The sequence below is a fragment of the Felis catus genome, chromosome E1 (assembly GCF_018350175.1).
Source record: "Felis catus isolate Fca126 chromosome E1, F.catus_Fca126_mat1.0, whole genome shotgun sequence".
Lineage (NCBI taxonomy): Eukaryota > Metazoa > Chordata > Mammalia > Carnivora > Felidae > Felis > Felis catus.
In genome coordinates this window covers 41,101,160-41,113,428 of record NC_058381.1, presented here as the reverse complement: position 1 = coordinate 41,113,428, position 12,269 = coordinate 41,101,160, and the positions used below count along the sequence as shown (strand labels likewise).

The window sequence follows — 12,269 nt, the reverse complement described above, 5'->3', positions numbered from 1 at the left end:
TTGAAATTAAATAGAGATTCTCAAATACTACCCCCGGAAATTGTATACTTAGTAGATCTGGGGTGGGGCCCAGAAAATCTATATTTAAAAAAATATTTCCCCACGTACAAACTGTATAAGCATTTTTTATTGTCTACCTTGAAAATTCAGGCACAAAAAAAATGCACATACCCTTTGAGACCCCCACCACTGGGAACATCTATGTTTATGAAATTTTATCAAGATATGTGGACAAGGATGTTCCCTGCATTTGTATTTATAATAGCAGAGAATTGGGAACAACCAACACATCCATCAATGACAGTGATTACACAATTTTAGCATATCCAACAGAATGTTCTATGGAATACTAGACAACTATAAAAAAGAGTGAAACACTGTGCCGACAGCTCAGAGCCTGGAGCCTGCTTCAGATTCTGTGTCTCCCTCTCTCTCTACCCCTTCCCCATTCATGCTGTCTCTGTCTCTCAAAAATGAATAAACATTAAAAACAAAAAAATTAAAAAAAAAGAGTGAAACAATCTCCCAGGATACACTAAAAATTTTTAAACTTAATAAATCAAGGGGCAAAAGAGTGCTACAGTTTAAAACACAATTCCTAGTATGTTTTAAACGTGTATACATACACATGTACAAATACATATACATATTTATATCAATAGATGATAGCAATATGCTGACATATGCAGAACAATATTGGAGGCAAAATTCCCCTGCCTTTGAGTAGGAGTCGTCCAGGGACAGGAGCACTTTCACTTTCAGTACTATTTGCATTTTCTAACCTATTGCTTTAATTTTACTTTTTAATGTCAGTGGAGGATTGTCTGGGTCATGGAACTGCGGACTATCTTTATTACTTCTTCTGTTTTAATACTCTAAGAAACAAACGTAAAGGTCACCAGGCGATTCTGATGTGTACTCAGATTCGGGAAGCACTGAGACCCTGGGCACCTCCAGGTCATGCAAACGTTACACCTGACAGACCTCAGCAGGTGGACTGGAAGTACAAAAAGGGCACTGGTGACAGGAGAGGACCCCAGCATATCCTGGCACGGGTTACAGGGTTGAGGCAGGCTTCAGGCTTTAAGGATCCTAAAGCGGAAGGTCATTTCTGAAGCTTTTCCCAACCAGCAGACAGAGTGAGGGGCAGACAGGGTAAACCTCTCAGCCAGACACTAGCAAGTGTCCCTTCAGGACACAGGACATGAAAATTACAGGAAGGGGAGATGAGACATACACGTCAGCAGAAAAAAGAAAACATTAAACCATGATACACTGCTTACAGACAACCCAAAGGACAAAGAACAGAACAAACACAGATCAGTGATTGTCTCCTCAGCCCTTAGGGTCAAGAATCCAGAGTCCTTGTGAAATGATCATCTTGAAGCTTTCATGAGGCTCAATAGAACCAGACGTTTCGTGGAAGAACCAGTGGGCTAAGAAGACTCTACGAAGGTGCAGGTTTCCAGACGGGGGACGTTTCACTTGGACAATATCGTAGAAGAGGGTAACAGAGTTAAAAGCACCAAAACGGATGCATCAGAAGCACATCCTAAATATGCTAAGACTAACAGAAAGAAGGGCACGTGGAAAGAATGTCAATAAATGGATAGTATGTGGTTTGTGAACTTAAAACATTTCTCAAAGGAGAGAGTAAATCCCTGTTTGAAAATAATTTTAAACAGTAACATTAAACTATCTTCTGATCCAAAATATCAGCCCTTTTAGATTAGTTCTAGAAGGATTACAGCAGTTTTCTAGGTTTAAAATGATCAGAAACACCTAATGAAGGAAAGAGCTATCCATCTAAATATTTCATTTTCTTATAAAGGAGTATGATGCCACTAGATCATAAGAGTACATGTGTGATTACTGCTGGTGAGATTTTTTTAAATCTTACTGATTACCTAGAATACACCGGGCTAAGTTGATATTAGCACATTAAAACAGTTTGGTTAAGAGATGTTTTTCAGGAAAAATATTGAAATACTTAACATTCAAAGTGCTGTTGCTGAACCATGAGTTAGTATTTGAAGAAGGAAAGTCGAAACAGATGACTTTGGTTATTGTACCAGATGCAGAAGACACACGAGACACATGGCGGAGTGGAGGTCTCAATGGAACAGCTGAGGACATGAGGGCTTCTGAGTCTCTCGCAAAAAAGTAGACATGTATAAGCTCTGACTGGCAGGAGAGTAAGTCATAGCTAAAATGGACCAAATGTCCAAGCATCACTCCGAAGCAGAAGTTTAAAGAGCAGGGAGATTTATTCAAGAATCACAGAAATGTTCTTGCTCCATGCAGAAAAAGCATCTAATACGTGGTCACAAAATATATCCCATTAAGATGATGGGATTCTGAGAGGGTACAACAGCCACTTTCCTCCCGTAGACATGACTGTACTTACAAATTTGAATAGAAACTTAGTAGACCAATGATCAAGATGATATTAGAATCTACTCGTAAGAGGTGGAAGTCTTTCCTATCTTTGTCCCAATGAGCTAAAAGGATGGACTTCCCAAGAGCACACATGTCCCACGCTCTCCATATAACTGAAAAGAATTCTGCTGCACTGTTTGCCACCTCTTTACACAAAATGTGATGGTTTGTCAGTTTTCATTCACTCACTGTTGCAGCCGCTGCTGCCTCTAGTCCCTGCTGGCTCGGGGTTGGGCTGACTGGGGCCTCCACAGGCTGCCCTTCCTGATAGTGAATGGAAGAGAAAAGGAAGGGAGAAAGAAACAAAAGAGGGCGGGAGTGAGGCGGGGAGACGAATGGAGGGTACATGGAAGGATGAAGATGGTCAGAAAAGGGAGAAGGAGGGTCTTGTAACTCAGCTGCTCTCCAACAGGAATAATAATCTAACAGCCGTATGAGAGTCATGCAATAAGATCTTTTGGGTTTTATTAGGCAGTGTAACAAGTAATCATTATTGCATAGCCAGAAATGAAAATTTGGGGTGTGAGTGTGTGTGTGTGTGTGTGTGTGTGTGTGTGTGTGTGTGTGTGTGTAGAATTCATAAGCACACAAACATTGAGTAAACACAAGTTTATGTGTAGCATTTAAAAAAAAAAAAAATCTTTTTCCCAGATGTCTCAATTGGTGAAAGTATCATGGTCTCATTTTAAACGAAAATGTCTCAGCGTCAGCCCTGTGGTTGCCCAGGCAAACCACATGAGTGGGTTCACCCACCTGTAGCTCCTGCAGCCCTGACTTGGCTGAGGCTGCATCTAAGCAGGCCCAGACCTGGATTTTGCTGAGCACAGCACGAGCAAAGCATGACCAAGAAAGGCAGAAACTTATGACTTGTTTCCTGTACCTAAGCTACTCAAAGCTGAATCCAGATGTTCGAGCAGCAAATACATGGGTTTAAAAAAAATTTTTTTTTTCATCAGGTCCAATGCACATGCTGGGATATGACACAAGTGCGTTTTAAGAGGATGTAGTCTTATGCACAATTCATTATACCTGATGAGGAACTGCCTTGCTCTCAAGGGGAAAAAAAATCTAGTATCTTTCAGCAACAAAAATACACCCACCAAATGCTTCCTCCTCAAATATTGATGGCGAAGGACCAGTGGTTTAAATAGTAGCATCCAAGGTACACACAGTAGCGCGACCACTACCAGGAAACACTGAATTCCTTTCTACAAAGTAAGGACAAGGCACATCACATTAATCAAACATGCAGTTTCCAACTCTAGCACAAATTTCCCCCAAACAGTATTTTCTTACTGATCTATGAATGACACCATCCAGTTTCTCAAACTAATTAGCAGATATTGTGGCAAAGCCCAAGAATTATCTGATAGGATGCTAAGGAGGATGGGCTGAATTTAGGTCTGAAGGTATGGGCTGAACACCAACACCACAGAAAGAGATTTTTAAAGGCTTTTGCAGATATCTGGCTTCCTGGGGCACCTGGGTGGCTCAGTCAGTTGAGTATCTGACTTTGGCTCAGGTCATGATCTCACAGTTCATGAGTTCAAGCCCCGCATCAGGCTCTCTGATGTCAGCACAGAGCCCGCTTTGATCCTCTGTCCCCCTCTCTCTGAGCCTCCCCCACTTGTGCATGCACGTGCTCTCTCTCTCAAAACTAAACAAACATTAAAAAAGAAAAGAGAAATATCTGGCTTCCTGATTGAGGGAACCACCTAAGCCAGTCTACCTCTGGGTTGACTCACCTGTCCAGAATAAAGCATCGCATTACTAGAGTCACCGTAGGAAAAGAGAAACATGTTTATGAAATGAATCAGAAGGCTTGGCGCCTTCTCAGATGTATGAGCATCATAGGCTGTCCACTTGTAAAATATGAGGATAACCAAGTAGCCAAACAAAGAGGTCATGAAGATTATTTCAGGAATAAATCCAAAGTAGATATTCAGGGGTTTCTTGAAATAGCTAAAAAGAGAGAAAAAAAATGTTAAAGGCAAACAGATCCAGGGACGCCTGGTGGTTCAGTCGGTGGATCATGCGGCTCTTGATCTCAAGGTCGTCCGTTCAAGTTTCACATTGGATATAGAGCTTACTTTTAAAAAAATTAAAATTAAAAACAAAACAGTGAACAGACCCAGGGTCACCCCCACACCAAATGGAGTACTCACTAGATCTCCTACCTACACTTCCCTCAATTCTGTCTTTATCACTTTAAGAAGCAACAGCCAGATGCACTGAAGGCAACGGAGAGAAGCAGGATTAATTGTGACTTCTAAATTTTTGGACCTTGGACAGTTCCAGTACCACCCCCACCCCCACCCCCCACCACCGAACTTTTCCCATCAGAAAGAGACTGGAAAATATAGTACCTTCTGGGACCATAGTTTATAATTTTATGTGAGTTACACATCAAGAGAAAAAAAAAAATACCTCACTCATTTTGATGAAAATGACATAAAGTTTTTCAAAGAGCTTTACTACAATTGTAAATTGTTAAGGGACTAATGCTAATTAAGCCTCATTTAAGAATATGAGATTTTTGGGGCACCTGGGTGGCTCAGTCGGTTAAGTGGCCGACTTCAGCTCAGGTCATGATCTCGCGGTCCGTGGGTTCGAGCCCCGCGTCGGGCTCTGTGCTGACAGCTCAGAGCCTGGAGCCTGTTTCAGATTCTGTGTCTCCCTCTCTCTGACCCTGCCCTGTTCATGCTCTGTCTCTCCCTGTCTCAAAAATAAATAAAACATTTAAAAAAAAAAAAAAGAATATGAGATTTTTATAAAAAGCACCTCTTTAATGTAGAATAGGGTTCTGAGTTATTAATCCCTCTCCAAAGATGTCATGATTTCTTTAGGCGAAAGCATTATCTAAATTATGCGTGTTCCTGAGACAGAAATACAGCAACTCACGTATGGTTGAAGAGGCTCAGGCTGACTCCAAACATCATGTGAATGATGCCAAGGATAACAGACATCTTCATTTTAAAGGAGTTGAGAAAGGTCAGTTTATTGGTAGCAATGTTCCAGATCTATCACAATCCAAGGAAACAAAAAAGCATTATAAGAGTTCATGAATGGGACATTATTATGCACCAATATTAAAACAATTTTTAGTATTTACTTACTTTGAGACAGAGAGAGTAAGTGTGTGCACACATGTGCATACAAGCAGGGGAGGGGCAGAGAGAAGGAGTGGCAGAATCCCAAGCAGGCTCCACACCATCAGCTCAGAGCCCAATGTGGGGCTCAAACTTACAAACCCTGAGATCATGACCTGAGCCAAGATCAAGAGTCGGACGCTTAACCAACTGCACCACCCATGTGCCCCTCACCAATTTTTTGTTTTTTTTTAGTTTTTTAATTAAAATTTTTTTAACATTTATTCATTTTTGAGAGACAGAGAGAGAGAGAGAGAGAGAGAGAGAGAGAGAGACCGCACGTGCGTGCGCATGAGTGGGGGAGGGGCAGACAGAGAGGGAGACAGAGTCTGAAGCAGGGAGACAGAGTCTGAAGCAGAGTCTGTGCTGACAGCTCAGAGCCCGACATGAGGCTTGAACTCACAGAGGGAGTTTTTGTTTTTTTTTTGTTTTTTTTTTTTGAGAGAGAGAGAGAGAGCACACGCTAGTGGGGAAGAGGGGCAGAGGGAGAGAAACATAATCTCGAGTAGGCTCCACACTCAATGCAAAGCCCAACCTAGGGCTTAATCTCATGATCCTGGGATCATGGGACCCAAGCTGAAATCAAGAGTCAGATGCTCAACTGACTGAGCCACCCAGGTGCCCCCCTGAAAAATTACTATTGGCTCAAGGTCAATCTTATTTCATCACACAACCTACTCCCCACTTACCTATTATTTGGAAGCCAAGTTCAGATATCATATAATTTTAACTGTAAATACTTCAGTACATATCTCTAAAAGGTAAGCACTCATTTTTATTTTACTTAAAAAAATTTTTTTAATGTTTATTTTTGAGAGAGAGACAGAGTGTGAGCAGGTGAGGTACAGAGAGAGAGAGGGACAGAGATACAGAATCTGAAGCAGGCTCCCAGGCTCCAAGCTGTCAGCACAGAGCCCAACGTGGGGCTTGAACTCACAAACTGCGAGGTCACGACCTGAGCAAAGTCGGATGCTTAACCAACTGAGCCACCCAGGTGCCCCGGTAAGCACTCATTATCAAAACATAACCACAATGCTGTTATCACCCCCAAAAACATTAACAATGCTTCTTTAATACCATGAAACATACACTCAGTATTTAAATTTCCCTGATTGTGCCCAATTTTTAAAAATAATTCATTTATTCAAAAGTAGGGTACAGATCAGGTCTCTACATTGATTACTGACACAGCTCTTAAATCTCTAATCTATAAATTCTCCTTTCAGCTCTCCTTTTTAATTCCTTACAAAATATTTTAAAAAGTTGGAACATTTATTTTGTAGATGTTTCCCCGGTCTGTGTTTTACTGATCACGTACCCTTAATGCTGTCATTCCATCTATTTTTAAACATTAGTTGCCTTAAGCTTTGTCACCTAAGGGCCTGGACATCTGTAATATTTTCCCGCAGTTCTCTGCCTCTACTTGGCCATCAAATCACATTTCCTAAATCACTGACTCTGATGCAGTCACTTCCCTGTGCCCAAACCTACCTCACACCCCCACTGTCTTCTCTACGATAAAGTGTGAACTCAGTAACCTGATAAGCCAGACCTTCCACCAGCGAGCCTGGCGTTTTTTCTGAACTGGCCTCCTTGCAAGGAGCTTATCCTCGGTGACTTCTAATCTCAAAACATGTGGCTGGTTCTCTCTCCAGCCCATTTTCCCTGAAATTCAGTTCTATGGCTCCAATTGCCTGATGGACATTTCACCTGTGCATCCCACAGGCACATCAAACTCAACACCTACCCTTAAGTGTCAAATGAGATGTACGTAAAACAACATCAACAACAACGAAACACTCTGTTAACTACAGAACCCTATAGAAATGTTACCTAATATTTTTATTAGACTCTAAGCTACTTGAGGCCAGGAGCTACATCTGACAATTCTGTGTTTCCCCCAGCAAGCACTATGCCTGCAGACAAGGATTCAATAAACATTTGTTAAATGCATGTGTGAAATGTTATCCAACCTTTCCAAGCCTTGGTTTTCTTATCTGCGTGATAGGGATAGCAGTATTTTCCTGATAGAATTGTTTGAGGGGAGAGCCCTAGTGCCTGTAAACTGATGAATGGGTAAAGAAGAGGTGGTATATATAAAATGGAGTATTACTGAGCCATCAAAAAGAATGGAAGCTTGCCATCTGCCATGACATGGCTGGAGCCAGAGAGTATTATGCTAAGTGAAGTAAGTCAGAAAGACAAATACTAGATGATTTCACTTGTATGTGGAATTTAGGAAACAAAACTGATGAACATATGGGAAGGGAAGAAAAAAAGAGAGAGGGAAGCAAACTCTAAGAGCCTCTTAAAGACAGAATAAACTGAAGGTTGATGGAGGGAGGTGGGTGGGGGATGGGCTAGACTGTGATGCGTATTAAAGAGGGCACTTGTTGGGGTGAGCACTGGGTGTTGCAGGTAAGCGATGAATCCTTAAATTCTACTCCTAAACTAATATCACACTACATGTTAACTAACTAGAATTTAATAAAAATTTGGAAGGGAAAAAAAAAAAGAACCGTTGGAGGGGAAATCAGATATGCTAAGGGCAGAGTTCAGTGCTTGGCCCACAGTAAGCATTTCTGTAACATCTGCTCTTATAATAATAAAAATAAATAACTTTGTATTTCCCCACCTATATGATTTTGTACACACTTCTCACCTACACCAATCTGAAACATTTTTTAAAGGCCAAGTTAATACCCATTTTTTATAAGAAACCTTGATCTTTCTGACCCACAATGATGTGTTTTTCCTCTGGAATGCTGTACTCCTTAAATCATTCTTAAATCTCCCCCCACCCCCCTTTTTTAGCACACAATACAAAAGATTTGATCACACTTTATTTGCCTAAATATTTTTTTTTTTAATTCTGGGATAAGTTTTTTAAGTATATAAAGATAAGAATGGGAATCTAAAACCCATAGGAAAGGACTATTTCTGCTTTGTAAAATACCTGCTAAACTAAGTTAAACAGAAATAAATTGGGAAGGAGTCTTGAAAATCAATCTTCCCAGGGTCAAAATTATTAGCCATCTCTGAAATAAGTAGTGCAGGAAAAATTATTTGGGTCCCCAAGGCACTTGGGTCTCTTATGGTTTGGAAGTACTCTGGACAAATACACAAAAGGCTTTCCAAAAACATGTCAACTGAAGGGGCACCTGGGGGGCTCAGTAGGTTACGTGTCCGACTCTCGATTTCGGCTCAGGCAATGATCTCACCATTCGTGGGATTGAGCCCCTGCACTGACAGTGCAGAGCCTGCTTGGGATTGTCTCTCTCCTTCTGTTTCTGTCCCTCTCCTGCTTGCATGTGTGTGCTCTCTCTCTCTCAAAATAAACAAATAAACTTAAAAAAAAACAACAACCTTCAGCTGAAAACCAAATAACCATTTATCTTCAACTTAATTCTCTCACTTCAAGGTTACAGTTTCAAACTCTGGTGTTAGACATATAGGAAAGAAGTGCTCTTACTGGATCAATGCCAAAAGGGTATGGTCCACCAAAAACTCCAGGGACAGCTGGATTCAACTGTAGAACAGGGTTCCCCCGAAGTGTCTCATCCCTACCATGTTAGAAGAAAAGTTCCATTTGTTTTTATCAAGAGCGGGAAACTGCTAGGGTCCAAAAACTGGTCCTAAAAGAAACTACTACAACTGTCTTGTCTCTTCAATAAAAGAGGAGGGACTAGCATCTGAGAATGAGAAGGGATCAGCAATAACAAAAGAACACAACAAACAAATACACCTACATAACCAAGCAGGGAATTTGGGGAATCTGCTTTTAATTTACAAAAAGAATCAATGTGCCTACATTTATAGTCTCAGTTTCTTGAGAGTACTGAAAGAATCACAAAACACTTCCCAGGCTGGGGCATAAATAAGAGGGGACACTGCATTCTTCTGAAACAGAGACACTGTCAGCCTCTTCTGAAAGAAGTAGAAGTTTACCACTTGTCTGGAAGATCAGAGCTGAACAGGAAAGGAATAAGCTTTGACTTTCGTCTTCTTTGCAACTTACGTCCAATTATACAAAGAGAACATTGGCCGTACGCTCCAGGATGACCCGAAGATATTAAGAGACTTGGAAAAGCAATCATTGTAGATGAGGCCAGTGTAGATGGAAAACACACCCATCAGTAGAATAATGTACCGGCCACTGAACACTGTGCTAAACATCTGGAAAGCAGAAGAAAGAGGTCAATGAAATGTACTCTCGGTGGCTCATGTTGTGACAATATTGAGAATATACTAGACTTTTCTTCTCACACTACTTTACCCCACCCTGGGTCAGAGAACTTAACATAAAGGTCAAAATACAATGCTAACAAGAAATTACTTTCACAGCACATGGCCGCTTCAGTGTTAAAATGAATATAACTTCTCTATTCTTGACATTGCCTCTGTAACTTCTCTATAACTTCACGAATAAAAGACTTCCAGATCATAATTTTATAGTGACTGCTTGAGGAATTACAAAGTGTCAGTCCGACGCAGATGTGACAAACATTACCTCATTCTCGTTCTTCTGGGAGAGAAGCCGGCTCTCCCTTAACACCATCCATACAGCAAAGAGGGTCATCAAAATGCCATGGCCAAAGTCCCCAAACATCACAGCAAACAGGAAAGGGAAAGTGATGATGGTATATGGAGCTATAAAGAAACCAAAGGAAGAAAAAGACAGAGTACAGACAACTGTGCCCACCACCAAAAGATCACATTCCTCACCGTACTCTAAGATCTGTACAAGGGGACTTACTCCCAAGCTGTTGGTCAGATGGACTCTCAGGGAAAACCTTCCATGACAGGACCTCACAAAGCAGCTCTGATGGCATCTAGGCCTACTGCTAGCATTTTAAACAAAGGACACAGGAAATGCAAGTTTTGTCCCTAGCCCTGGCAACAGTGTAATTTGTTCTTTGATTCCTTTTCTCTAACTCCTGGGACACTGCTCCTTTGACAGGCCAGCTTTCTTCTCTTGTGCAGCAACCATTTCCCAGCTGAATAAAGCTCTCAGGGACGTGGGAGAAAGCCTGGAACCCCGAGCAAAGTCAGTCCTGTAGAAGACTCCAGCTAAAAACGAAAACCCAGACTCTTGATTTAATAATTAACTCTCCTGGCTTTGCTTTGTGAAATCTGCTTTGTGTCTAAAATGGTCAGTAATTGCTATATTTTCTCTGTCTAACCTGGTATAGGGAAGCCTTTTAAAAATATCAGATATCTTAGAAAAAACTTAAAGTACTTCCTGCAAATGGTGTGCTAGAGAAAGTCAGGTGTTTCATAGTTGTGAGGGCACACAAAAGAATCCAATCCGCTGAGCTCATTCCTATAAAACCACCTCTTAAAAGAGTGCCACCCAGCAACAAACCTCCCTCTCTGTGTCAAAGCGGGCACGTCTTTACAGGAATGACACCAGAGCTGAGATCTTGACAACACTGTTAGTTTTAAGCCAGTTATTCAAGAACATTTGAAGGGAAGCATTAGAAGAAATAACAAACAAAAAATCAGACCTCTAGAAGATTCAAGGTCTTTTTACCTGGGTTTATCTCTCTGTAAGTCCCGATTCCGTAAGCATCTACTATGTTCTGAAAGCCGTATGTGAACTTGTTCGTTTTGTTATAGGTTGGGGGAGTCTGATTTGTTTGCATCCTGTTCAAGATAGAGGGCACAGTGGAGCCACTGTGTTCCTGGGAAACATTGAGCACACATAGCAAAATTAGATCATCCTGACCATGAACATATTCATCAAAACTCCTCAAGCTGTACATATAAAATACGTGCATTTTATTCTATGTGAGTTGTTTCTCAATCTTCCCATCTTTGGGAGAAACCGGAACTAGGTATAAAATTTACGATGAAAAATTTACATTAAGTCTCGGGAAGAATATCCTTACTGTGAAAAAAATTCAGTTCTAAAATGTGTAACCAAAGAAAATACGGCACTTCCTTGTCTGAAGACAATCATCTGCCTTTCTGAGATTATCGCTGTTCCCTCCTCCTTTTATGGAGAAAGCAGCCAAACTTTTCAAGCTCTAACTACTAAGCGGGACTGCCAGAGGTATCCCTCAGAAGTGGTCTGCTGGACAGAAAGAATGGATCAGGAAACAGACATTGTGGTCATGAGCTACCCTGAAGAATCACGGGTATACGACCAAGTCATTTCATCTTTTTTGAACTGCAGTTTCCACATTCGGAAAACCAAGATGTACAAAATGTATGGTTAGGATATAAGAGGAGTACAAGGTGAGTATAGTCAAGAACTCTGAAAGTAAAAATGCCACAAAAATGTAATTAATTCATGTTATTGTTGATGGGAACCTCTTTTCCTGGCTGCATGGTTAGTGGTGCGGGACTCACCGTGCCCCTTCTGAGTGCAAACTGGATGGAGTCGAGGTCGGTGACAGGGCACCAGACCTCGGCGATCAGGCACTTCTGGGTCACGTCTATGTTGCACAGATTCAGGGTGTGGTAGATGGCCTTCATCTTCCGCACCTTGATGAACCAGACACGGATGTTCTTAGCAGCCGCCTGCAGAACCCTCTGGCGGTGATCCTCTGTTTGATTCAGAACCTTTTGGGAGAGAAGGGAACAAGGAGAGATCCTTCTACATACAGAACCAGTCTTAGATCTCAGCATATAAATGGGAAAGAGGCACAGCTTTCTGAGAAGGGTTGCTAGGGACCT

General features: G+C 41.4%; 1 protein-coding gene across 9 annotated transcripts in view; it reads right to left on the bottom strand.

The window, feature by feature from the left end:
- Window positions 1–12,269, bottom strand: part of ATP6V0A1 (ATPase H+ transporting V0 subunit a1) — a 59,632-nt gene that overhangs the window by 14,946 nt on the left and 32,417 nt on the right. For 6 of the 9 annotated variants that reach the window (XM_019817912.2, XM_003996885.4, XM_019817914.2 and 3 more), the window contains exons 10-17: window positions 11,943–12,155; window positions 11,122–11,272; window positions 10,099–10,238; window positions 9,607–9,764; window positions 9,061–9,151; window positions 5,341–5,459; window positions 4,185–4,401; window positions 3,540–3,647 (exon numbers count right to left, since the gene is read on the bottom strand). In XM_019817912.2, the coding sequence (XP_019673471.1) occupies window positions 3,540–3,647; window positions 4,185–4,401; window positions 5,341–5,459; window positions 9,061–9,151; window positions 9,607–9,764; window positions 10,099–10,238; window positions 11,122–11,272; window positions 11,943–12,155 (1,197 nt within the window). Of the gene's footprint in view, window positions 1–2,628; window positions 2,704–3,539; window positions 3,648–4,184; window positions 4,402–5,340; window positions 5,460–9,060; window positions 9,152–9,606; window positions 9,765–10,098; window positions 10,239–11,121; window positions 11,273–11,942; window positions 12,156–12,269 lie in introns of all 9 variants that reach the window. The other 3 variants (XM_019817908.2, XM_019817909.2, XM_019817911.2) reach the window with 1 other exon arrangement.